We start from the raw sequence: 26,026 nt of genomic DNA, 5'->3' as shown, positions 1-26,026 counted from the left end.
ACTGCCCGGACCCAAAAACTGGAAACGGGTCAAAAAAAACTTTCTATAACGGCGACTGTCTCAATACGCTTAGAAACACCTAAAAATAGGATAGCCAGAAATTTTTTTGTCAAGTGCGTTTTTCGAAAATTTTGGGCCTAAACGGAGGGTGGTTTCCGGACTCTTTTTTTTTGGAAACCAACCTCTTCTACGGACGGCAAAAGATTGCTGGAATCCGAAACCTACTCAGACAAGGAAACACAAATCGGAAATTAGATGGATCCCAAAAACAAACCTAATATGCAAGGAACTCGGATTGGTGGTGGATATATGGTGGTGGTATATGGCAGCGGTGGTGGTAGCGGTGGTAGTATATGGATATGGATCGGTGGTGGTATATGGACACGGATTGGTGGTGGTATATGGATACGGATTCGGAGCGGTGGTGGTAGGTGGCAGGGGCGATGATGATGGTGCGGTGGAGGCGTGACAACTTATGACCAGAACTCGAAACTCTAAAAGACTAGACTCTAAGACCAGCAACTAGACACGACGATGCAACCGCAAATTCAACAAAGCAAAACCCTAAAAAGATTATGCAAAGGCTCAGATTGGTTCGGATATGATGAACTAACCCTAATTTTTTTGTGGCTTTTTCGTGGACTGTAGGTATGAAGAACAGACTCGATCTAAACTACGAAAAACTGTAAAATCTCACCGAGCAACCTGGAAATCTGATACCACTTGATAGAGGCAAAGGTGTCCCGTCTTTCGATGAGATGATGGATATTGCTTTGCTGGCAGTCGACTTTAACGATCCGACTACGAACGTGCGAGGACGTCGCGCCTTAGCAATCGCTAAACCAACTTCAAGAGGTTATGGACCACGCCGGAGCACGATCAACCTGACCACGAGGGTCTGTTTGCTGCGAGCAAACGAAGAACAAGCAAGAAACTGAGATTGCAATCTGGATATTGCGAATATAAGATGAAAGCTTTATTGATCAAGGTGGAGTTCTGTGACGCCTTTGTCTGGTCGTTGAACACAAACGAAGTACGCGAAGTTGCAGCTATGGCGAACTTTTAATCTAAACAAAACCCCAAAGTCTAAACGATGCCCTAAGGGCTGTATATATGGAGGAAGAGGGGGGAATTTCGTGGCCCTTGGTGGAGGGGTCCGAAATCAACCCTATCTCTTGTTTCCCCACACATATGGACTCTAAAAATAGCCTATACTTATGTATTTCGAAATTACATGGGCCTGGCCCAGTAATAAGGTGACGCAGCACCTAAAATAGCCTCGGGACGAAATTTATGAAGTGGCATCTTGTATATTTCGTCCAAGGCTTCATGCACCCATTATGGTGGCTTCAAAGTCCTGAAATCATCACTTGTAACTCTGTTCTTGTTCCCCTTGCGCATGCCATCATCTCCATGCTTGTTCTTGCTCCAATGTTCATCCTTCTCCAAGCTATGCCCTTCATTTGTAAGCAAAACAAATGTATCCAATTTAGGCAGCATCATATTCTCATGAACATTAGAATCATTACCAAGAAACGAAAGTACCTGGTAATTTAGTTGGCGTGCACGAGCTCTAGTAATTGGTCCAGTATGTATAGCAGCAGGGGCTGTGGGTGTAACAATTGTATTGATGTCCTCATCATCTCCTGTTTTGCTTTATTAGCTCTATTAATATCATCTTTCAAAATGGAATCAGGAGTCATAGGAAGCAAAGTAATATTTTTATCTTTATGAACAAGAGTATAGTGATTGTTTCTACCATGGTGTACAGAATTTTTATCAAATTGCCATGGTCTACCAAGTAATAAGGAACATGCTTGCATAGGTACCACATCACAATCAACATAATCAGCATATGTAGAGATACTAAAATGCACACGAACAGTACGTGTTACCTTAACCTTGCCGCTGTTGTTGAACCATTGGATGTAGTAAGGATGTGGATGTGGTCTTATGGTGAGAGAAAGCTTCTCCACCATCTCCATGCTAGCCAAGTTGTTGCAGCTCCCTCCATCTATGATGACGCGCACATAACGTTCTGTCACAACTCCCTTGGTATGGAACAAATTGTGCCTCTGATTTTGCTCAGCTTGTGTGACCTGCACACTCAAAACATGTTGAGCAACTAAACATTCATACCTGTCAGCGTCTTCAGGAGCCATGTATTGCGTCTCATGATCAGAATCATCTCCACCATGTTCTTCACGTGTAATAAGAGCCAAAGTCTCCTCATCATAGTCACTAGCGGACTCATATCCACCATCCGCGGTAGCAATCATCACACGCGGAGATTTGCATTCTCTCGCATAATGACCTCCTCCCTTACAATGACGACAAATAATATCACTTGTGTGCCCTGTTGATGCCATGGAAGAAGAAAAACGTTGTGCAGGCCCCGCAGGTGCGCTCTTGGCAGATAATGGTGGTTGTGCCTGTTTTCTTGTATCACGGCTGGAGGTGGCACCGGATGGAGGTGCTGGTGCAGTTGAAGTAGAAGATGCATGTGGTGTCCATGATGAAGGTCGGCCTGCAGAAAAGTTAGTTCGCCCCAATGCTTGTCGATCCTGCACTTCACGTTCAGCTTTACAAGCAAGATGGAATAAACGAGTGATATTAGTATACTCCTTATAGTCTAGAATGGTCTGAATCTCTCTATTTAATCCACCCAAAAAACGTGCAAGCATAGCTTCATTCTCCTCAACAATACCACATCTAGTCATGCTAGTTTGTAATTCCTGATAATATTCTTCTACAGAATTTTTCCCTTGTCTTAAACGCTGTAATTTTTGAAGCAATTCACGTTGATAATATGGTGGAACCCAACGAGTACGCATAGCAGTTTTCAAAGCAGCCCAAGTAGTTGGAATAGGATATAATCTACAATGTTCAGACCACCATACACATGCAAAACTAGTGAAAGCACAAACAGCAGCAGCAACTCGTCTCTCCTCAGGATATTGTAAACATGTAAATCGTTGTTCAGTTTCTAACTCCCAAGTAAGATATATATCAGGAACATATCTACCCTCAAATGGTGGAATATTCAATTTCAGTTTAGGAATATGGACATCATCTCGTACCTGAGGTGGTGGTGCAGGCCTACCATTACGAATATATACCCGAGGTCGACCTGCTGGTGGTGGTGCAGGTGGCTGCACGTAGTGCTGATTTTGATCAACCTCATCCTCATAATCTCCCACATAATCATGCTCCTCCGCATCAGCAGCAGGAGCCACAGAAGTATCAATAGCAGCACCAACAGTTTGGGCAAACGCAAGAGGAACACGACTCGCTCGGCGAAGGTCTGTTTCGCGATGTGGAGGTAGTCGTTGTTGTTGTTGTTGGAGAGGTGCGTTAGGTGAAGCGGGTGGTGGTGGTGGAAGACACGCGAGCAATTCGTTAAACTTGTTATCGAGCTTTGTTTCGAATGTCTTCTCAAGGCCAGTGATCTTCTCCATGGCCTCTTCAAAATTGTTCAGCACATCTTGCACCTGTTCAGTCATCATTTGCTGAAACTTATCATGAAGCTCCTTGTTCGATAAATTCTCCCAGTCAATCTCGTCGGCTTGTGATCCTGGCATGGTTAGCAGCAATAGAAACACACAAGAATATGATCCTACAGACTACTAACAAGTGGTGGTGGTGGGTGTCACAAATCCGTCAAGCAAAACTCAAATTCTTACCAGTTCTTACCCAGCAACATGCGGTGATCGGCAACCGTTGTAGTCAAAACTCTCAAAGCTTGGATACAGCGATTACCAGGGAGAGTCAAACGCACGACGTAGATGTATGTGGAGCTGGGAAGGCTTATAATATGGTAGCAAAAAGGGTTAGCAATAATCAATTCAGAGATGCAAAGTTGAATAAACGCTCAACGACGGTACTGTGCTGGTCCTAGGCTAGACTGTGCTAGAGACGCGAGCCTAGAACACCAACAAAATCACGGCGCGGCACGTAAACAAGGGAGGAGCACACTCTGAATTTTTTTTCTCTTTTTTCCTCTTTTTTTTTTGCTCCGCAACAAATTTTTTTCGAAAAAGTCTACAAATGGTCTAAAAACTGCCTAGCCAGAATTTTCGAGACTTAGTTTTTTTTTGAAATTGGAACTATTTTTCTTCTACGGATGGCTCGGAAGTTGGGGAGTCCTTCTCTGTCACGACTCGGAGTATCGCGTGATCTGGAAATCGAGAACAATGCAACAATTACTAGACTCGGACTAGGACTGGTGGCGGAGATGAATCTGGTGGAACTCGGACTAGTGGCGGAGATGAATCTGGTGGAACACGGACAGGTGGCGGATATATGTTGCAGGTGAACTCGGATTGGCGTGATGGCGGCGGATATGTGGTGGCGTATATGGATTCGGATTGGCGGTGAATATGTGGTGGTGGTATATGGCAACAGCGACGATGATGATGCGGTGGTGATATATGCCAGCGGCGACGTGACAACCAGTGAACAGAACTCGAAACTCTAAATGACTAGACGCTAAGACCAGCAACTAGACACGACGATGCAACCGCAAATTCAACAAAGCAAATACAGAAAAGATTATGCAAGGCTCAGATTGGTTCGGATGGGATGAACTAACCTATTTTTTTTGGCTTTTTCGTGGACTATAGGTATGAAGAACAGACTCGATCTAAACTATGAAAAACTGTAAAATCTCACCGAGCAACCTGGAAATCTGATACCACTTGATAGAGGCAAAGGTGTCCTGTCTTTCGATGAGATGATGGATATCGCTTTGGTGGCAGTCGACTTTGACGATCCGACTACGAACGTGCGAGGACGTCGCGCCTTAGCAATCGCTAAACCAACTCCGAGAGGTTATTTACCACGCCGGAGCACGATCAACCTGACTACGAGGGTCTGTTTCCTGCAAGCAAACGAAGAACAAGCAAGAAACTAAGATTGCAATCTGGATATTGCGAATATAAGATGAAAGCTTTATTGTTCAAGGTGGGGTTCTGTGATGCCTTTGTCTGGTCGTTGAACACAAACGAAGTACGCGAAGTTGCAGCTATGGCGAACTTTAATCTAAACAAAACCCAAAATCTAAACGGTGCCCTAAGGGCTGTATATATGGAGGAAGAGAGGGGAATTTCGTGGCCCTTGGTGGAGGGGTCCGAAATCAACCCTATCTCTTGTTTCCCCACACATACGGACTCTAAAAATAGCCTATACTTATGTATTTCGAAATTACATGGGCCTGGCCCAATAAAAAGGTGACACAGCACCTATAATAGCCTCGGGACGAAATTTATGAAGTGGCATCTTGTATATTTCGTCCAAGGCTTCATGCACCCATTATGGTGGCTTCAAAGTCCTGAAATCATCACTTGTAACTCCGTTCTTGTTCCCCTTGCGCATGGCATCATCTCCATGCTTGTTCTTGCTCCAATGTTCATCCTTCTCCAAGCTAGGCCCTTCATTTGTAAGCAAAACAAATGTATCCAATTTAGGCAGCATCATATTCTCATGAACATTAGAATCATTACCAAGAAACGAAAGTACCTGATAATTTAATTGGCGTGCGCGAGCTCTAGTAATTGGTCCCGTATATGTAGCAGTAGGGGCTATGGGTGTAACAATGGTATTGATGTCCTCATTAGACGGTGCGGCTTACAGGCGAGCATTGGTGACGGTCCGGCAAGGTGGAAAGGCGGCGGCATGCAGAACTGCAGCGGGGTGAGGGAGATCTGGGGCAGAGTCGAGTAGTTTGATGTGCACCTCAGGAGGAGCTCGGGCGTGGGCGTGAGAGATCTGGCGAGGCACACGGGGCGTTGGCCGCTGCCCACTGGCGGACATGTCCGGTGTGGGGTCGAGGCGCTGTGAGCCCTTGGATGATATGACAGTGCAGATCTAGTGAAGGACTAGGTTTGGGAATTTTGTAATGTTATCTGGCTAACCTTTTCTAGAAAAATAATGACAAATGAATATCGTTTTGCTGATATTGTCAGTTGTGACGTGTGACCAAATGATCGTAGTTTCTCTTTGTTTTTTTAAATCTTCTTTGCAAAAGCTATTGTGCTATTCTGAAAAAACTGGTAACCCTCAAATAATTAAACTACCATCAAAATATCCGCAAATGCCACCCCTCCCAGCTAACGTTCATCGGATAATAGGGTATTTTCAAATTGGAGACTAGGAATCCTAATTTGATCTATGAAAGCTGTCATTTTTGCTAGAGAATGATCATTCATATATGAAAGGGTGGGATGACTTAAGTAGCTTATGTTAGATTGTTGGGCTATTTAGGAAATAGGAAAAATAGTCCATGCCATTTCATTTAGCAAAAAATGTTTATTTATTTAATTCACTACTACACCTCATATATTCAAGCGTTCATGTATAAAATCGACTCCTATTCAGATGAAATTTGGCATGCGGCCTCGATATACTGTAACAAGACAACACACAAACTTTTGACTCATTTTGATAACATTTAATTAACATTTGTAAAATAATTTGAATCGCATCGCACGACCATGTGCGAAGTGTCTAGTTGGGCTCCAAGGAGAAGGTCAGATGACTAGGGGTACTATTCACGTTTCTACAGAACCATGAAATAAAATAGGGTTATAAGTTTAATAAAAACACCCGCATAATACCGTACAAAGGCAATGTGCTACCAATGCAATGTTGATGATGCCACGATGATGCACAAAAAATAATAATAGGCACTATAATAATTAGGGTTACTTTTGGTTGTACAAACACGTGGGCTGCCGCAAATCCAGCTCAGTCCTCTGCGAGCCGTGACATTCTACTATTGCCACATCTGGCGCTGCCACGGGGACCCTTGGGGGCTGTCATGGGGACCCACCAGCGACCATGGTGCGACTACCGATGATGGCCTACGACCAACAAGTTCAACAACCTCGACCGGTGGCGTGACATTGATGTCCTCGTGCGCGACGACCGCTATGTCTTGTTGCACACTCTATGCCAGGGAGGCACCATGCTTGAATCGCCAAGGCTACTTGCTCCAACCACATGCATGTGCAGTTGAACCTGTGAGGGGAGCTACTGCAAGCCCACGCCGTCGTGCTAGAACGACGATTACACTATGCTACGATGGGTGGCATAGGATATTGGAATTATCTTAACTGCGAGCTGCAATTGGCTATGCCTGGAATTGCATTCGATGAGGGGTGGTTCTGGAACGGCGGCGACCTCTGCTAGGATAAATGGCGCGAGATGCTGGAACCGACCCCGGTCGTTGCTACGATTATGTCACCCATATGATGTAACTGGTGCAGAGAGACGCTTTGACTGCGGTCATGACGTGCTGGAAACGGCCTGATGATAACGCCGCGATAGTGGCTTCTCTATGTGCGACGCTGCCACCAGGGTCGGCCCCTGTTGCGACTAGCATTGGGAGGACAAGATAATTTGGACAACGTGCTGCAACTATGGTGATGGACCTGCGTGACCTCGCTGTCGGGTGGTGTTACTATTGCGGCCTTGGGGGATGATATGAGCAAACCACATGGTGCGACGAGCTCACATAGTGGTGTGCTTTGTGTGCAAGGAGGAGTGGAGATGCGGTTATGGGAGGGAATGAGAGTGTGCGACTACATGACTAAAGGAAAATCAAGGAAGGGTGCATCCAATAGTTGTGCGAGTTCGGACCGGATGACTCAATTTTTAAGACAGAAGTTATTGTGTACGTAAGAGATGAAGAGAACGTATATAGTTGGGCCATAGATTTATCCATGGAAGAAATACTACAATGCCATCATTATAAAAGACTATAATACTATTTTTGTCAAGAGGTAAGTTTTAATCTCACCCACTCATCTGCATCAAAGTTTTAAAGCTTTTAAAAGAGGGTGTACTAAAGCACATGTCATACTCTCTATGCTTGGTTGTAAGGCTCTCAACTGTGTATTCACTTGGTAGTAATATTTGGCACTTCTTTGTCCATGATGTTGACTTCCTACTTTCTCTTTTCAATATCTTTCATTGATTTTAAATACTATAGGATGCTGCTTCATGATCTATCCATTGTGCTACATTGCAGTCGTGGATACTGTGCCTTCCTTATGTTTCAATCTTTTCTTTTATTAAAACCTTGAAAGACCATCTGATACTACGAAACTTTCGTTTTCTGAATCAATGTAGAGCATGGGACCAAATTTAATATATTGTAGTTAAATAAATAAGAAATAAATCATTTCTCGTATTTCTCAAGTACACTTACAATTGGGAGTTACCTAGTATAATCTGTTATTCTTAGTGAAGATAGTGGGATGCTAAAAATCTTAGTGAAGATTAGGTGTTAGGAAATGGGGAAAATAGGGTATTAGTGCCTGTGGTTGGTGAAAAAACTAATTACAGTATGAAAAAGGTAGTTGTGTCTATAAGTGTTCCATTCTTCAAGTGTTATCTCCTGCCATAATGCAATGTCATGACCTGATTCGTGCTGGGCGAGCCAGTGACTGGCAAAATTTCTGCATCCTCTGCTAGTGGGGGGCGCCAAATAGTGTCTCGCACGTGCCGCAATGTCATCACCGGGAGAAGGTTGTGACCTTGACAAGTAATCTCTAACTGCATTTGATACACAGATAGTTCATGTTAATGTGGATTTGTGGGGATACCGCTATGTTACACTTGTTTAAGCAGCAAGGTAAGGTATCATTTACGCTCAAGAAATTTTACAAATTAAAAAATTTATCATGAATCATGAGCTTTTTTTAATGAATGAACTCTTTACTTATGATGCCACAAAATATCGATCAAACAAATCTTTCAAGTTTAGTTATGTAGATGGTGGGATGCTAAAAATCTAAAAGGGTGATTGATTTATTTCCTACACTATATTTTTTTATCTAGTAGTGGCCCTGATATTATTTTCCACTAAATGGTCTAAGTGGTTGAAGAAACAAACATATACCTGAAAGATGTGACACCAGTTGTTAAAATGATCCTTCACACTAATCGACAATGTGAAAAATGCATATTTGGATTACCTTTCCCCCCATGTTTATAAGAGAACTTGAAAAGGTTGGTACATCTAAATGATTAAGTTCATTGTGGTAAAATCAGCTTACCCTTCTTTATATTCTAGAGTTGGCGTGGTTGCCCATACATTTTAGTTATTTAAGTTCTAGACCTGGTGTGTCTGCTTGCATATTTCCTTATTTATTCAGACTTTCTGACACTCTTCTTTCAATGGTATGACTGGTCCCTCAACTATGAGGTGCATGTGGTGCCTTCATCAATCTCAGTATCTATTGATGCGGTCTTTCATATATGCTCATAGAGGTGTGTTGTGCGCTCGTAGGGATGAGTGGCCTAAGTGTGTTTTTGTTTGTTTGCTTGTGTGTGTGTGTGTGTTATTTGTTTCTATGTCTCACTATGTTTCCAAATTAAAATGTCTTGACATGCTTGCAACCAAATTTTGAAATATGCCAACATGAAAATGGTGATAAAGTTTTAATTTTCATCGAAAGTAGTTCGGTGTAATTACACTTCTAATGATTTTCTATTGCTTGAAAAATGAAGGTCCCAATGCACTCAGTTGATATTCTGACTGTAGTTTGAATTGAAAATGTGCCGACGGATATGTATGTTGTATTAATGCATTTGAAGTTTCGTGTTTCTAAATTTATGGACTCAAATACTAGAACACACAGTTGCACAATCAACAACTGGTTTATAAACCTCGATGTTATACCCTAAATGTGATTAAAAGACTAGCTAGAAACAGGTGCAATAAAGAAAATACCACAATGTATAGCAAAGTTCATCACAACCAAATGTTTGGCATAAATGAAGGGAGTAATGACTGTAAAATACTATAATTATTTTGTAGTGATGCATTCATAGCTTCCTCTCGTTGTGATTGTGTTCCTAGAAACTGCATAATTATAGATGCACTTTTCTTTTGAGTTGGCATGCAAAAAAGGTAAATCTTAAAAAACAAGGTGGAAACATACAATTGATAGAAGCACGAGGACAATACTATTTTGTGATTGACATGTGTTTGTTCAGACGAAGACATCCATCTAATCCCATGTATTTCTTCCATGGTTCATTATAGGATCCAACAACAGCGGCGCTTGCATGTCATACCTTTCCCGAAGGTGTTGTTGTTTGAGAATTCTTTTATAGTTCATGTGTTGTCAAGGGTGATGGGAGGTGTTGCTGATGGTTTTGTTGTTTTGTGTCATTGCTCTTGCCAGATTTTTTTTCTTGTGCTATTCTTATTTTGACCCCTTTCTTGGTTGCGTGCATCCTTAGTGTATGGACAATGTATAAATATTGTGACATTGCAGACTTCGACAATAATCTATACCATGTTGATAGCAATTATGTTTGGATTTCGTGATGTGTTCAACTGTTCATATAAAAAGGTTTACACAAATGTTTATAGTACATTCACATAGGAGAAGCCCCATCATAAGAGGGTGAACTGATTTCAAACATAGCATAACATCCTTCTTGCATTTCCCTAATAATCGTTGAGGGAGTCTTGGACTAGGGGGTGTCCGGATAGCCGAACTATCATCATCGGCCGGACTCCAAGGCTATGAAGATACAAGATTGAAGACTTTGTCCCGTGTCCGGATGGGACTTTCCTTGGCGTGGAAGGCAAGCTTGGCAATACGGATATGTAGATCTCCTACCATTGTAACCGACTCTGTGTAACCCTAGCCTTCTCTGGTGTCTATATAAACCGGAGGGTCTTAGTCCATAGGACAACAACAACTACAACAGTCATACCATAGGCTAGCTTCTAGGGTTTAGCCTCCTTGATCTCGTGGTAGATCCACTCTTGTACTACCCATATCATCAATATCAATCAAGCAGGAGTAGGGTTTTACCTCCATCAAGAGGGCCCGAACCTGGGTAAAAACATCGTGTCCCTTATCTCCTGTTACCATCCGCCTAGACGCACTGTTCGGGACCCCCTACCCAAGATCCGCCGGTTTTGACACCGACATTGGTGCTTTCATTGAGAGTTCCTCTGTGTCGTCACCGATAGGCTTGATGGCTCCTTCGATCATCAACAACGACGCGGTCCAGGGTGAGACTTTTCTCCCCGGACAGATCTTCGTATTCGGCGGCTTTGCACTGCGGGCCAATTCGCTTGGCCATCTGGAGCAGATCGAAAGCTACGCCCCTGGCCGTCAGGTCAGATTTGGAAGTCTAAACTTCATGACTGACATCCGCGGAGACTTTATCTTCGATGGATTCGAGCCAGAGCCGAGCGTGCCGCACTGTCTCGATGGCCATGATTTAGCTCTGCTGCCGGACAGTGCCCTGGAGGCCGCACACGAGTCCGCTCTGACCCTTAACTCGGAGCCGACTATGCAGATCGAGGATGAGTGGTTAGACACCGCCTCGGGGGCTGCAACCTCTACGGTGATGGAGCCGAATACTGACCTTGTCCCCTGTAAAGCTCGTGACTCCGAGGTGCCGGACTCCGAACCTCCCGCGCCGCCTCTAACCGAATCCGATTGGGCGCCGATCATGGAGTTCACCGCTGCGGACATCTTTCAACACTCACCTTTCGGCGACATCCTGAATTCGCTAAGGTATCTCTCGTTGTCAGGAGAGCCCTGGCCGGACTGCGGCCAGGACGGATGGGATGCGGACGACGAAGAAATTCAAAGCCCACCCACCACCCACTTTGTAGCCACTGTCGATGATCTAACCGACATACTAGACTACGACTCCGAAGACATCGACGGTATGGACGACGATGCCGGAGGCGACCAAAAACCAGCGCCTACGGGGCACTGGAAAGCCACCTCGTCATACGACATATACATGGTGGATACCCCAAAGGATGGGAATGGCGATGGAACAGCGGAGGAGGATCCTTTCAAGAAATAGCCTAAACGCCGGCGTCAGCGGCGCCGCTCTAAATCCCGCCACAACAAGAATGGAGATTCCGGCACCGGAGACAATAACACCCCGGACAACGCCGAAGACAACCCCCTCCAGCAAGATTCAGCACAGGAGGGCGGAGAAGCCAGCCCTCATGAGAGAGCGGCAGACAAAGAGGTAGAGGATGATAATTACATACCTCCCTCCGGAGACGAGGCAAGCCTCGATGACGACGAATTCGTCGTACCTGAGGATCCCGTCGAACAAGAGCGTTTTAAACGCAGGCTTATGGCCATGGCAAATAGCCTCAAGAAAAAGCAGCAACAGCTTAGAGCTGATCAAGATTTGCTAGCCGACATATGGACTGAAGTCCTTGCGGCCGAAGAGCATGAACTCGAACGCCCCTCCAAAAGATACCCCAAACGCAAGCTGCTCCCCCGATTAGAGGAGGAGGCATATGAACCTGCATCACCAGCCCACAATACGGCTGACCGACCACCTCGTGGCCGCGACAGAGAGGCCTCTAGGCCCTCCACTAGAACCATACCCCGGCATCGCTCGAAAAGTACGAAGCCACGGGGGAATGCGCCGGACTTGCGAGACATATTGGAGGATAAGGCAAGACAATCAAGATCGATCTACGGATCGCGTGGGCGCCCCACGATGCGCCACGATGACCGTCGCGCCGGATACAGCAACTCCGTCCGGGCCGAACACAGTAGACAAAGCTCGCTTGAGCTACGTCGTGATATAGCCCAATATAGAGGCGCCGCACACCCACTATGCTTCACAGATGAAGTAATGGATCATCAAATCCCTGAAGGGTTTAAACCCATGAATATTGAATCCTACGATGGCACAACAGACCCCGCGGTTTGGATCGAAGACTATCTCCTTCATATCCACATGGCCCGCAGCGATGATCTTCATGCCATCAAATACCTCCCACTCAAGCTTAAAGGACCAGCTCGGCATTGGCTTAACAGCTTGCCAGCATAATCAATTGGGTGTTGGGAGGACCTGGAAGCCGCATTCCTTGACAACTTCCAGGGCACATATGTGCGACCACCAGACGCCGATGACCTAAGCCACATAATTCAGCAGCCAGACGAATTGGCCAGACAATTCTGGACACGGTTCTTAACAAAGAAAAATCAAATTGTCGACTGTCCGGATGCAGAGGCCCGCGCAGCCTTCAAACATAACATCTGCGATGAGTGGCTTGCCCGGCACCTAGGACAGGAAAAGCTGAAATCCATGGCAGCCCTCACATCACTCATGACCCGCTTCTGCGCGGGAGAGGATAGCTGGTTAGCCCGCAGTAACAACCTTAGTAAAAACTCTGGCAGTCCGGATACCAAGGACCACAATGGCAGGTCGCGTCGCAACAAAAACAAACGCCGTGTTAACGGCGATAACACTGAGGATACAACAGTCAACGCCGGATTCAGAGGCTCTAAACCCGGTCAGCGGAAAAAGCCATTCAAAAGAACTACTCCGGGTCCGTCCAATTTGGACCGAATACTCGACCGCTCGTGCCAAATACATGGCACCCCCGAAAAGCTAGCTAATCACACCAACAGGGATTGTTGGGTATTCAAGCAGGCAGGCAAGTTAATTGCCGAAAACAATGACAAGGGGCTGCATAGCGATGATGAGGAAGAGACCCGGCCGCCGAACAATAGAGGACAGAAGGGTTTCCCCCCACAAGTGCGGACGGTAAACATGATATACGCAACCCACATACCCAAGAGGGAGCGAAAGCGTGCACTCAGGGACGTATATGCGATGCAACCAGTCGCCCCGAAGTTCAACCCATGGTCCTCCTTCCCGATCACTTTTGATCGAAGGGACCACCCCACCAGTATCCGCCATGGCGGATTCGCCGCATTGGTTTTAGGCCCAATCGTCGATGGATTTCACCTCATAAGAGTCCTGATGGACGGCGGCAGCAGCCTAAACCTGCTTTATCAGGATACAGTGCGCAAGATGGGCATAGACCCCTCAAGGATTAAACCCACAAAGACGACCTTCAAAGGCGTCATACCACGTGTAGAGGCCAGTTGTACAGGCTCAGTTACACTCGAAGTGGTCTTCTGATCCCCGAATAACTTCCGAAGCGAGGAGTTAATCTTCGATATGGTCCTGTTCCGCAGCGGCTATCACGCTCTGCTCGGACGGACCACATTTGCAAAGTTCAACGCGGTGCCGCATTACGCATACCTCAAGCTCAAGATGCCAGGCCCTCGAGGAGTCATCACGGTCAACAGAAATACTGAACGCTCCCTCCGAACGGAGGAACACACAGTGGCTCTCGCGGTAGAAGTACAGAGCAGCCTCTTAAGGCAATCCTCGAGTCCGGCCGTTAAGCGGCCGGACACGGCTAAACGCGCTCGGAGTAACCTACAACAAGACCACTTGGCACATTCCGAGCACGCGTAGAAATGCGGCCCCAACCCCTGCCCTTACAAAATTGCAAAACTAGTCCTTCGCGTACATCAATACGCTCTAGAGATACCATGGGCATAGGGGGAGGGGCACGACCACCACAAGCCCAGAATGCGGCTTAACTGCACCAGGGGCTCCCAAGTGCGTCACTCTTTTTCTTTTTTCTTTTTTTCTTACCCACAAGACTCCGTTCACCAGAGGCCCTGTCCGGCAGCAGACCTGCTGAACTCACGATGCAACAGCCAGGGAAGGAAAAAGGCTACGACGAGTATCCAGGTGGTCTCCATTACGAGCATTAAATCCGTTTTCATACACCATTCCGCAGCCTACCCCTGGAGGGGGACATGTTTAATAGTCCTACCCCTTGCTTACCGCACTATTTGTATTGTTCTGCATTCATGGCAGTATTCCTTGAATAAACAATGCATCACCTTTTGCTTATAATTGCATTTCTTTCTTATATATATGTTCATTTATGACATGTCGCATCCGTACACTCTGGTACGGCTAAACTCACCAGGGCCTTAAGTTCCCCACATTATGGTGTGATAAGTCCGAACACTTTCACAAGTGCGGCACCCCGAACTTATAGCATTATATGCATCGGCTCCGAATCATGTCTTGGGTCAATAGTTGGGTTTGCCCGGCTCCCATGTTTTGGTACCTTATGTTCCGTTATATCGGCTAAGGTAGCACTAGGAGAACCACTGCGATTGCGCCCCGGTTGAGCTGGGCGAGCGCCTCAGTGGAGAAAGGTAAAACTGACCGTCATGATAAGGCGAGAGCTGGTCGCTGTTCGAGAGGTCTTTTCGAGTCCCTAAAGACTTATGCCGCTTAGAGCGAGGAACCGGCTTTTTTCGGCCCAGGCGTGGATAGCGCCCCGAACTCGGTCTTCCGAACACTAGGGGCTTCGCCGAAATTTAAAATTATAGAATTCTATGGCTAAGTGAGAGTGTTCAAGCATTATAAGTCCGGTTGCCTCGTTCGTTGTGTTGAGCGCCTCCCTAGATGGACCCAAAAATGGGAACAAGAGCGCTCAAGTTTATCCCGAACACCCCAGCACTTGTGGCATGGGGGCTAAAGCCGACGACTTGCCATCTCTCAGATTTGATAAACGGCCGCATAGAAGGTAATATTTTAAATTAACAAGCGTTGCTTAGCGCATATGAACAATGATTTCAGTGCACAGGATAACACATTGCGAGTCTACTCAAATATTACATCTTTGGAGCACTCACTCGCAATCATGCGGGCACCCTTCAGGACACTCTTATAATACATTTCGGGCGTGCGATACTCCTTGCCCGCTGGCGGCGCGTCCGTCAGAAGCTTCTCAGCATCCATCCTGCCCCAGTGCACTTTTGCATGGGCAAGGGCCCGACGGGAACCTTCAATGCAGGCGGAGTGCTTGACGACTTCAACCCAGGGACACGCATCCACCAGCCGCCGCACCAGGCCGAAGTAGCTCCCAGGCATGGCCTCCTTGGGCCACAGCCGAACTATGAGGCCCTTCATGGCCTGTTTGGCCACCTTGTGGAGCTCGACCAGCTACTTCAGCTGGTCGCTAAGGGGCACCGGATGTCCGGCCTCGGCATACTGAGACCAGAAGACCTTCTCCGTCGAGCTCTCCTCCTTGGCCCGATAGAATGCGGCAGCATCGGCCACGCTGCGGGGCAGATCTGCGAACGCTCCTGGAGAGCTCCGAATGCGGGTAAGTAATAGGTAATTCACATTTACATGCTTACTTTGCATGAAAAATGCCTTACCCGCTGCTATCTTCTTTAACGCCTCGATTTCCACGAGGGCCTTGTGGGCTTCGGCCTTAGCGGCTTTGGCACTCTCAAGAGCCGATGCAAGCTCGGACTCTCGAGTCTTTGAGTCGCGCTCCAAGCTCTCATGTTTTTCCACGAGAGCCTGGAGCTCTTGCTGCACCTCCGCCACCCGCGCCTCCTGCTTCTCTCGCTCGGCTTGTTCCGCGGCCGCATCGCGTTCCGCCGCGGACACCGCCTCCTTCAGGGTCGCCACCTCATTCGTGGCCCCTGGAGTACCCACGTTATCCTTGTTATTTCTCTTGCAACCAAAATCCTTTTCTGTAAGGTACAAATTTAATACGGTGTTACTCACCTTCCTTGTCCTCGAGCTGCTTCTTGGCACGGCCAAGCTCGTTCTCGGACCACTCGAGGTTCTGCTTCAAAGCATCGACCTCCGCAGTCAGTGCGGCAGAGGTCAGCAGCGCAGCCTGCAATCCCATATTGACATATTTTTTAGAACTCCTGCGTATATCTTTTTTAGATCCTCAGTTCGGCTTTTCTTTCCGGACACCGAACCGAGCATCAGGGGCTACTGTCTATGCGGTATTATATTACATGTCTTAAAATTCTTACCTCAAAGCCTGTTAGAAGGCTGCTGCAGGCTTCGGTCAGCCCGCTCTTGGCGAGCTGAACCTTCCGAATCACCGCACTCATGATAGTGCGGTGTTCTTCTTCGATGGAAGCGCCGTTGAGCGCCTCCAACAGGTTATCCGGCACCTCCGGTTGGACGGAGGCCGCCGGTGTCACAGTCTTGCCCGTCTTATGAAGGGGCCGCCTGCCGGACTCCAGAACCACTGCAGGTTCCGGTGCGGAGTCCGGTGCGAAGTCTGGGAGGTTGCCCTGCGGCACCTCCGGAGCCTCCCCCTCCTGGTGGGTCCCCCCCTGGGATCCCACCTCGGCATCGTCAGCGTCACGAGGGGTGGAGGCGGTCGGAAGGAAATCCATATCCGACGTGCCCAAGGACCCGCTCGACGAAGCGGGAAGATCGTCCTTGGCCGGACTACAGGTTGTATGCGGCATTAGAAAGACACCGTGTGGCAAAAAGAAAAATTATAAATCATCCAGGAATCCGGATACTTACGATCTTGCCAGGGGCTTAGCCCTTGAGGGCCACTCCTCGTTGCCGTCGTCGGCGTTGGTGGAGCAGTCCGGAGGAAGGGTCCTTCCCTTCTTGGACCCTTCGGCCTCCCTCGTTGGGGAGGCCTTCCTCTTCTTCTCTCCCCCCGCTGGGGGAGAGGCCTCTTTCTCCTCCTCCTCGGGGGAGGAGTCCGCCTCGGAGTCATCGGACGCTGAGTCCGATACCACCTGGCGTCGGGAACTCCTTCGGGTTCCCGTGGCCTTCTTCTTGGCCTTCTTCTCCGGCACTACGTAAAGTGCCGGGACCAGCAGCCCTGTCAAACGGGCGTCCACTGGGTCTTCTGGAAGGGGAGCCGGACAGTTAACCTGTCCGGACGTCTTCTGCCAGTCCTGTTAAAGGCATTGGGAGTTTAGATCCCGCATAGAGTCAAACTATGAAAAACGAATGTCCCGTAAAGGATAGCATAGCTTACCTCGCCAGCTGGACGCTGCGAGCTGAATCCGCGATCTTCGGTAGCGGATGCGGGAGCTTCGGCGCCCTTGAACAGCACCCTCCAGGCCTCTTTGTACGTAGTGTCGAAGAGGCCGCTCAAGGTGGTGCTGTGCCGGATTAAACTCCCACAAATTGAAATCCCGTTGCTGGCAGGGGAGAATCCGGCGGACGAGCATAACCTGGATCACGTTGACAAGCTTGAGCTTCTTGTTCACAAGGGTCTGGAGACAGGACTGGAGTCCGGTCAGCTCCTCCGAACTACCCCAAAGCAAGCCCTTCTCTTTCCAGGAGGTGAGCTGCATGGGGATGCCAGATCTGAATTCGGGGGCCGCTGCCCATTTAGGGTCACACGGCTCGGTGATGTAGAACCACCCCGATTACCACCCTTTGATGGACTCCACGAAGGCGCCCTCGAGCCAAGTGACGTTAGGCATTTTGCCCACCATGGCGCCTTGGCACTCCGCTTGGCTTCCCTTCACAACCTTCGGCTTGACCTTGAAGGTCTTTAGCCACAAGCCGAAGTGGGGCTGGATGCAGAGGAAGGCCTCGCACACGACGATAAACACCGAGATATTGAGGATGAAATTTGGAGCCAGATCGTGGAAGTCCAGGCCGTAGTAGTACATGAGCCCCCGGACGAAGGGTTGGAGTGGGAAGCCCAGTCCGCGGAGGAAGTGGGGAAGGAATACGACCCTCTCATGGGGCCTGGGGGTGGGGATGAGCTACCCCTTGTCGGGCAGCCGGTGTGCGATGTCGCTAGACAGGTATCCGGTGCTGCGCAGCTTCTCGATGTGCCCCTCCGTAACGGAGGAGGCCATCCACTTGCCTCCCGCTCCGGACATGGCTGGAGAAGGTTGAGGTGAGATGTGCGGACTTGGGCGCTGGAGCTCGAGTGCGCGGAGATGAATAAGCAAAGGAGGAAGAAGGCGTAGGTAAAAGAGGTGGATCCTTATCCCCTTATATATGGGAGGACGAAAACTGTGCGTCCCCACCGGCCTGGTAAAACTCGCTTATCTCCCAAGAGCCACAATCAATGGTGCGGTTGGGTTACCCACGTCCATATTGATGGGAATCCCGAAATAAGGGGAACACGATCTCTGCTTCGATAAGACGTGCCAAGGAAACCGCTTCGCTAAACGCGCTGAGGTGGTATAATAAAAACGATTCAAGTGAAGGCTTGGTAGTGGTGTGACATCACGCCACAAAATACGTCAGCAGATTGAACTTGTGTACATATTATTCTCTCTACGGTGGTATGTGGAATTTATTTTACAGAGCCGGACACTATCCCGGCGTTCACAATCTTCTATGAATTATTCGGAGGAGGAACCCGCCTTGCAATGCCGAAGACAATATGCGTGCCGGACTCGTCGTCATTGAAGCCTGGTTCAGGGGCCACTGAGGGAGTCCTGGACTAGGGGGTGTCCGGATAGCCGAACTATCATCATCGGCCAGACTCCAAGACTATGAAGATACAAGATTGAAGACTTCGTCCCGTGTCCGGATGGGACTTTCCTTGTCGTGGAAGGCAAGCTTGGCAATACGGATATGTAGATCTCCTACCATTGTAACCGACTCTGTGTAACCCTAGCCCTCTCTGGTGTCTATATAAACCGGAGGGTTTTAGTCCATAGGACGACAACAACTACAACAATCATACCATAGGCTAGCTTCTAGGGTTTAGCCTCCTTGATCTCGTGGTAGATCCACTCTTGTACTACCCATATCATCAATATCAATCAAGCAGGAGTAGGGTTTTACCTCCATCGAGAGGGCCCGAACCTGGGTAAAAACATCGTGTCCCTTGTCTCCTGTTACCATCCGCCTAGACGCACAGTTTGGGACCCCCTACCCGAGATCCGCCGGTTTTGACACCGACAATCATGATTTTTACAGTTTCCAACAACAATCATCATGCTTAGTTGAGAAACCTGACTTACACAAAATAAGTTATGCTTTAGCTTAGTGATTAGATCCTAACAGGAACCATCATGCGACTTGTGAGCCGAATGCATGGTCTCAACAACAACGGGTTATCATCTTATTTGGAATTAACTTTAGACCAAAATTGTGTTTAGCCCCTACTGCTCAATTAATGTTTACAAGAACAATAATGATACACAATTTACCACACAACTTTGTTGAATTGTGCAGCTGGAAATATTCTTGTTTTTCAACAAAGTCTCATATATTAATATCAAGATGACAACAATTACACTAAGCATTTGCAATTTTAAAAATATTATAACCTACTTTGAGACTTTGAGAATGTGTACACTAATATACAGAAAAGAAAAATGATAAATAATAAAATTCGATGTGACCAATTACGTAATCCACCATCCACCATCGTTGATGACATGCAACTATGAGAAAGGTTCTCTGGAAGCAAAACCTCCAAGAAGGAAATAATGCGTGTTGTCGTCATTGTTAGATTCAATCACTAAACGTGAGATCCAGAGTTCTCATTAATATGTGCCAATAGCAAGGACACAATGTGTAAATACCAGCATTGCTAGGAGAAACCAGTCAAGGTTAGACCAAGGTTACCCCTCGCAAAGTCGAGAATCAATATGAAGAGCGCCACCTATCTGAAGTAACCTTGTGTTGCTGCCACCACTTGGTGAAAAAGATAATGTTGCATAGAGGGGCACACACAAATGTGCTTTGTGAATCTTGTTGGTAGGCCCAGGGAGAAGTTGAAGACCATTATTTTTTATGTATTTTCTTTGCCGGCCATTGATCTCTCTTCACTCGAAATGGAATTTAAAGAAGATGAAATTTGGCGCTTGATCAAGAGCTCCCGACAATGTTCTAGGACCAAATGGGTTTCTCTACTCATTTTTTTAATACCTATTGCTTGATCATCAAAATGGGTATAATGGTGGCGATTAATGATATTACGTGTGTGTGTGTGTGATAGAAATTTCCATGTGCTTAACCAAGATTTGACATCCCTACAGCCAAACCAAGATGGGGTAGTGGACATTGGTGATTCTGGGCCTATTAGTCTTGTCCTTAGGTTGGAAAACTATTTATGAAGGATTTAGGAGTTCATGACCCTCAACCTTGACGAATTAGTTGCTAAAGATCAAAGAGTATTCATCTGGGGAGGGCAATTAAAGACTACTTCATGCTCACTAGTCAATCTGCAGATCTTTCTACAATTGCAAACGTCTTTGATATTCCTAGAACTACATATAACTATCGATTTTTGTGCCATTTTTTCTTCAAGTTCTGGAGAAAATAGGTTTTGTCTGTCAATGGCATGTGTGGGCTGCTCTATCTCTATCATCGGTGAGAACTAGTCCTGATAAATGGGCATTCGGGTAGGTGCATATGGCAGGTTCGGGGATTGTGGCAAGGAGGCCCTCTCTTGACACCTTTTTACCAACTGGTCATGGATGTCCTAACCAATATGGTAGATAATGTGGAGTCTTACGACATCTTTGGGTAGCATAGGCATTGGGGTGTATCGGAGCTAAATTCAGCAACTCCCTTGGTAGGGTGTCCCAGCTAGGTGATTTGGCACGATGCTAACAAGAGGCAAGATTTACCCAGATTCAAGCTCTCCAAAGGAGATAATATCCAACTTTCTAATTCGGTTTTATTGTGTTCGAGTGTATACAAGGTACATGTAAAGTACTAAGGGATTAAATCTGATCTACATTGATCCTGACCCCCTCTTATATACACAATGGGGGTCCTAGGGTTTACAAAACTAGGTCGGTTATGTTGGTGGATGTAGAGTCTCTGCATGGCTCCATCGTAGGATTGTACTCCAAGTCTTCCGGAATCTCCACATAATCGACTATAGGCTGCCAAAAGCGACCCAGGAAAGAACCGACCTAGGGTGGCATAGCTTTGCTCACCAGGTCGGGAACCAACATGGCGAGGACCCCTTTGCCCAGGACACCAACGGTAGACCATGAACCTGCCTTCAAGCCTGGCTGCACTTCTGGTCATTCACCTTGTACACCGTCTTCGATCGTCGTCTTGAAACAGGTTCGATGGAACGTCCCCAATCAGTATTGTCACATAGTCGGCCTCCTGCCAAGCTTCTCCCCAGGTGATGAAAACCACTTCAGTCTTGAAAATGTCTAAGGTGATGACCAATCTCCGAACAAGAAAGGTTTCCTGCGCACCCTACCGCTTGGCAGGCCAAGTTCCTGCATAGTTCACTCAACAACTAACCGAATAGTTATGACATGCCATACTGCTCTTATTGAGCAGCCCCACAAGATCACATGTCATCACTCTTTTGACAATCAAGGTGGCGTGCGGGAACAGGCATGGGCCCCACCCACGTCAATCACATCAGTGCTTTGATTCTCAAGTCTTAATGACAATGACCCGATCCTCAATGTAATTAATGTCGTCATGGGGAAGAGGGACATAGGGGATTATGCTCCACGCGGTAGGATAGCCTACCACTTTTCATCTCCCTCACTCACTATATAAGGGCAGGGGTAGAGTGGGATAAAAGTTTTACGCCATTCCCCCTGCAATCTTCTTCCTCACTCTCACACTGCCAAACACCAAATCACTCCATTTCTCCTCGACTTTTGAGTTGCTCTCCATGCACACAACTACCAGCAATAGGTTCATGGATGGGGAGCGTCGCCTAAGGAAGGCTAGCGAGCCAACATCGGCAAAGCCTCTGCCATGGATCCTGCAAAGGAGAGAGTCGCTTCCCTGACCAAAGGGAAGTGGAAGCCCTTCAACATTGCGCGGGAGCAACTGGACCGGCTCTCCGATGCAGGATGCCTGTGAGCGTCGGAAGTAGCTTTTTCTCATGCCCCACTCACTACCAAGGAAGGCAATGCTTGGTCCAAGACAGTGCCCCAGCCCAAGGCTAGCGAGCGGGTATGCTTCGTCCACTTTCTGCTCCGTGGGCTAGCATTTCCCATACACCCCTTCTTCAAGGGTCTTTTTCATTTTTATGGTCTTGAACTCCACCACCCCCCATAGGTGGGGCTTTCCTTTGCCATGAGCCACACTTTGACTTCTGGAAAAAAATTGCATCAAGCTACACACAACGTCACCTGAATGCGGTGAGACTGCATCGGCCGGGTTCTCGGCTCCAAGTACAATCCGGGGAGTTCGTGGAGAGAAACATAAGGTGGCAGGAGGAGTGTCTCTACATCCTGGATGTACAGCTGCCAGACCCACCTCAGGCTCACATCATCATGCCACTAAGCCCTACCCCGCCAATCAGGTGCAACTCCTGGACCCCAAGGAACTATCCACAGGAGTATGTGATGGTTGGTAAGTTGATGCGCAAGGTGGCCGAGCTAAATGACCAAGGGCTGACACACGAACACGTCATGCACGTGGCCCTCAGACGTGATTCCAATTACTACAAGCTCAGGCCCATCCAGTGTTTGATTTCACTAGCGAAGACCACCCGACCCATGTCATCTGAGGTGCCTTCTTCAAGGGGAAGACCATGAAGGAAAATATGTCTCGTATGTTCAAGGGAAATGTAAAGGAATTCCCCAATGGTGCATTTGCACCAGCTTTGACACCCAAAATAAAGCTATAAAGGTAAGCATTTGCTCGCACAATCGTAATCTTTGTCAATTCCAACAAGCCGTGGTTGATTATTTACTTGTTGCAATAGCCGTGGGGCAGATGGGCAGCCGACGTCTGCTCACTAGCCCCACAAATGGATGGCCCCTAGCCAGAAGACCTGAACTGGTTATGAGCCGAGAATACCACCCAAACCCAACACGTCAAAATGTAACAAGGTGCCCATGATTGAACTCGATAATCACATCAATGAGGTTGTGGAGGAGTCCAATAGAGAGATCGATGAAGCCGAGTTGCATCGCTATGAGATTCGCAAACAATCTATGGAGGCGGGAACCTTGGCCATGGGCACCGCCAAGCAGGACCCGCCTGAGGAATCCCGAGGCATCAGGACGTGAGAAGCGCCAGAAGGTGCACTAGGACCAGGCAACCGGCTTGGCTCCCTATCTTCTGTCCAAGGAGCGACCCCACTAACCAAGGTCGGCAAACCTTTTCCTACTACCCAAAAACCTCGGAACAAGCTGACAAACACCTTGGAAGCAACTATCAATAGTGTTTTTACTAAATTTACCTTGAAATCATTGGGGTAATACTCATTTTGATTGTTCTGCTGGCCCTTGTGCAAGTTTGGCGCCATGCTCGCCGTCGCCCCGACAACACCTACAATACCCTCTGTCGTTGACACCCCCAGCAACGAGAAAATCGCCTTGTTGGCGAGGACTGTTACCAAGCTCCTCCTCCTCCTCCATGGAATTCCACTGTTGTCCTTGCAGCTATGGGGGTGGATGAGGTTGGTGGGGCCGACCAGGCCATTGATGACCTGACGCCGCTACACACCATTTGCAAAACAACCTTCTTGCCTTGGAGATGGGTAGTGCAAGCCAAATATGCTCCTCTAAGGTTACACCCCCGGAGGCTAGAAACGCAGAACACACTAGGGAGGTGTAAACTTCCCGGTTTGCTAAGTGGAAGAGCAAGACCTTCTGCCCCTCCCTTCAGTCCAACCAACCCGACCACGACAGTCGAGCCATCAACCACGCACATTACCAACACCACTGTCAACTTCTACTGCCATGCTTGGCATGGCCGTGGTACCAAAAGCCTACGTGAAAATGTGTGTGACCACTTCAGAGGCCGCGTCAACCCTTCCCGGCCAGAATGATAAGAAATCCTAGACGAACCTGACATTGACGTGATGCCAAGGGGCTTCCTCATAGAAACAAGGGAGCGAGTCAACACCATGAACCAGGGCTTGAAGGACATGACAGATGTCTTTGCGGCTGATATGGAGGTAAAATTTTCATCATGCTTTTAAATTAGAAAAAGATAGCATAGCCAGTAGACTCAAGGTGTGTATCGGTACAAAATCCATCATGCACCTAGGTCTTGAAAATAACTTGGCTTCCTTGCATACCGTGATCCCCGACGTGCAGCTCAACATGGAATTTGTCAGGCTGTAGGTTGGTTTTGATAGACATAGTAGATAGAGAAAAAAAGGCAATGTGTTGTAGTCCCCCAGACTCAGGTCGGGCACAAGTCGCCGACCTAAGGATCAAAACCATCCTCAGTTGGTATCTCATCCTTTGTAATAAAAGAAACTATCGATCTACTAGCCCCCAAGACTCATGTTAATTTGATAAATCAGCCCGAGGACCGAACTTGAGCACGGTAGCACACATAGAACAAAATGGATATGCAGTTGCCCATGAGACTTAGGTCGGGCACAAATGGTTGACCTGAGGTTTGGAATCATGTTGGGAACTCCATAATGCTTAGAGTGATTGAATCGCGCATGAAGTATCCCCTGATATTGAGGTCAGCTTTAGAGAAGTCCACCTCAGGATCGAATCTCTTGAGGCACCTACTACTAATCATTGTGGTTCGTTCTGGTGATATGCAGAAGGCCAACCAATTCGTCCACAACCTCACCCAGGACCTGGTGAAGGTCGAGAACATGCTGGCTTAGTCTGAGCTCAAGGTGCAGTGCCTAGAGCAGCTAGCCGAAAATACTTTAGGTATGTCATATTGTATGTTTTAATCTTCCGCTTCAATTTTTTTATACAGCTCGAATTATTGCTAATGTAATATTGTTGCCTTTTATTAGTGGCCAAGAAGCGTGTGGCCAAGTTGGAATCTCAGCTCCAGAATGCCCAACAGTAGGCCCAGGTTGCCCAAGAAGAAGCCCAACATTCCCAGGGCAAGGCTCAGAAGATGTCTGCCCTCCTCGAAGAAGAGCTCTTGATGGGCTGCCCTGATATGCGTTTGCCCTTCTCCAACAGATCTCAACAAGCACATCGAGGACTACGACTAGCTGAAGGTCGAAAGGCATGCCATGGATGATGACCTGAAGAAGCAGACCTCAGACCTGAACGAGGCTAAACTATGCTAGCGTACCGGCGAGGACCTCAAGGTTAGGCAAGCTGACAACGTCCTAGCCGGTAAGCTGTATCTTCTGTAGTGCACTTTTGGATGCCGACGCTACCCCGAGCTGACACAAACTTGGTGTGATTCAGATTACTTCGACAATCTACCGAGAGTATTGCCCGCGCACACGTCTTCTACCAAGGCAGCCCTGAACCTGAGCATGGGCAGTACCAAGCTTTTTGGGGGAAAATTCAGGACTTCTCATGTCCTATTATTCTTGTCGATAAGATCAAACAACTGAGGAGCTACAAGCTTTCTTCCGTACGGTGATGGCAGCTATTTTTCATATGTTGTGCCCCAGGGAAGCCACCCGGACACTCACTTTCACCTTGTTCTCCGTCTTTAGGGTTCTCCTTTTTGGACCAACTTCTAGAAGTCCGTGGTTGCCCAGGAAGGA

The 26,026-nt window shown here is 47.5% G+C and overlaps 1 protein-coding gene across 1 annotated transcript in view; it reads right to left on the bottom strand.

Annotated features, from left to right (window-relative positions):
* Nucleotides 1-5,478: 5,478 nt before the first annotated feature.
* LOC123111018 (uncharacterized) overlaps nucleotides 5,479-26,026 on the bottom strand; it is a 58,983-nt gene continuing 38,435 nt past the window's right edge. The window contains exon 4 of the mRNA XM_044531671.1: nucleotides 5,479-8,556. Coding sequence (XP_044387606.1) covers nucleotides 8,392-8,556 — 165 coding nt within the window. The 3' untranslated portion in view covers nucleotides 5,479-8,391. The remainder of the gene's footprint in view (nucleotides 8,557-26,026) is intronic.

Source organism: Triticum aestivum, chromosome 5B (assembly GCF_018294505.1).
Source record: "Triticum aestivum cultivar Chinese Spring chromosome 5B, IWGSC CS RefSeq v2.1, whole genome shotgun sequence".
Taxonomy (NCBI): Eukaryota; Viridiplantae; Streptophyta; class Magnoliopsida; order Poales; family Poaceae; genus Triticum; species Triticum aestivum.
Note: the sequence above shows the minus strand (reverse complement) of the source record. Positions and strands in the feature narration are given on the sequence as shown.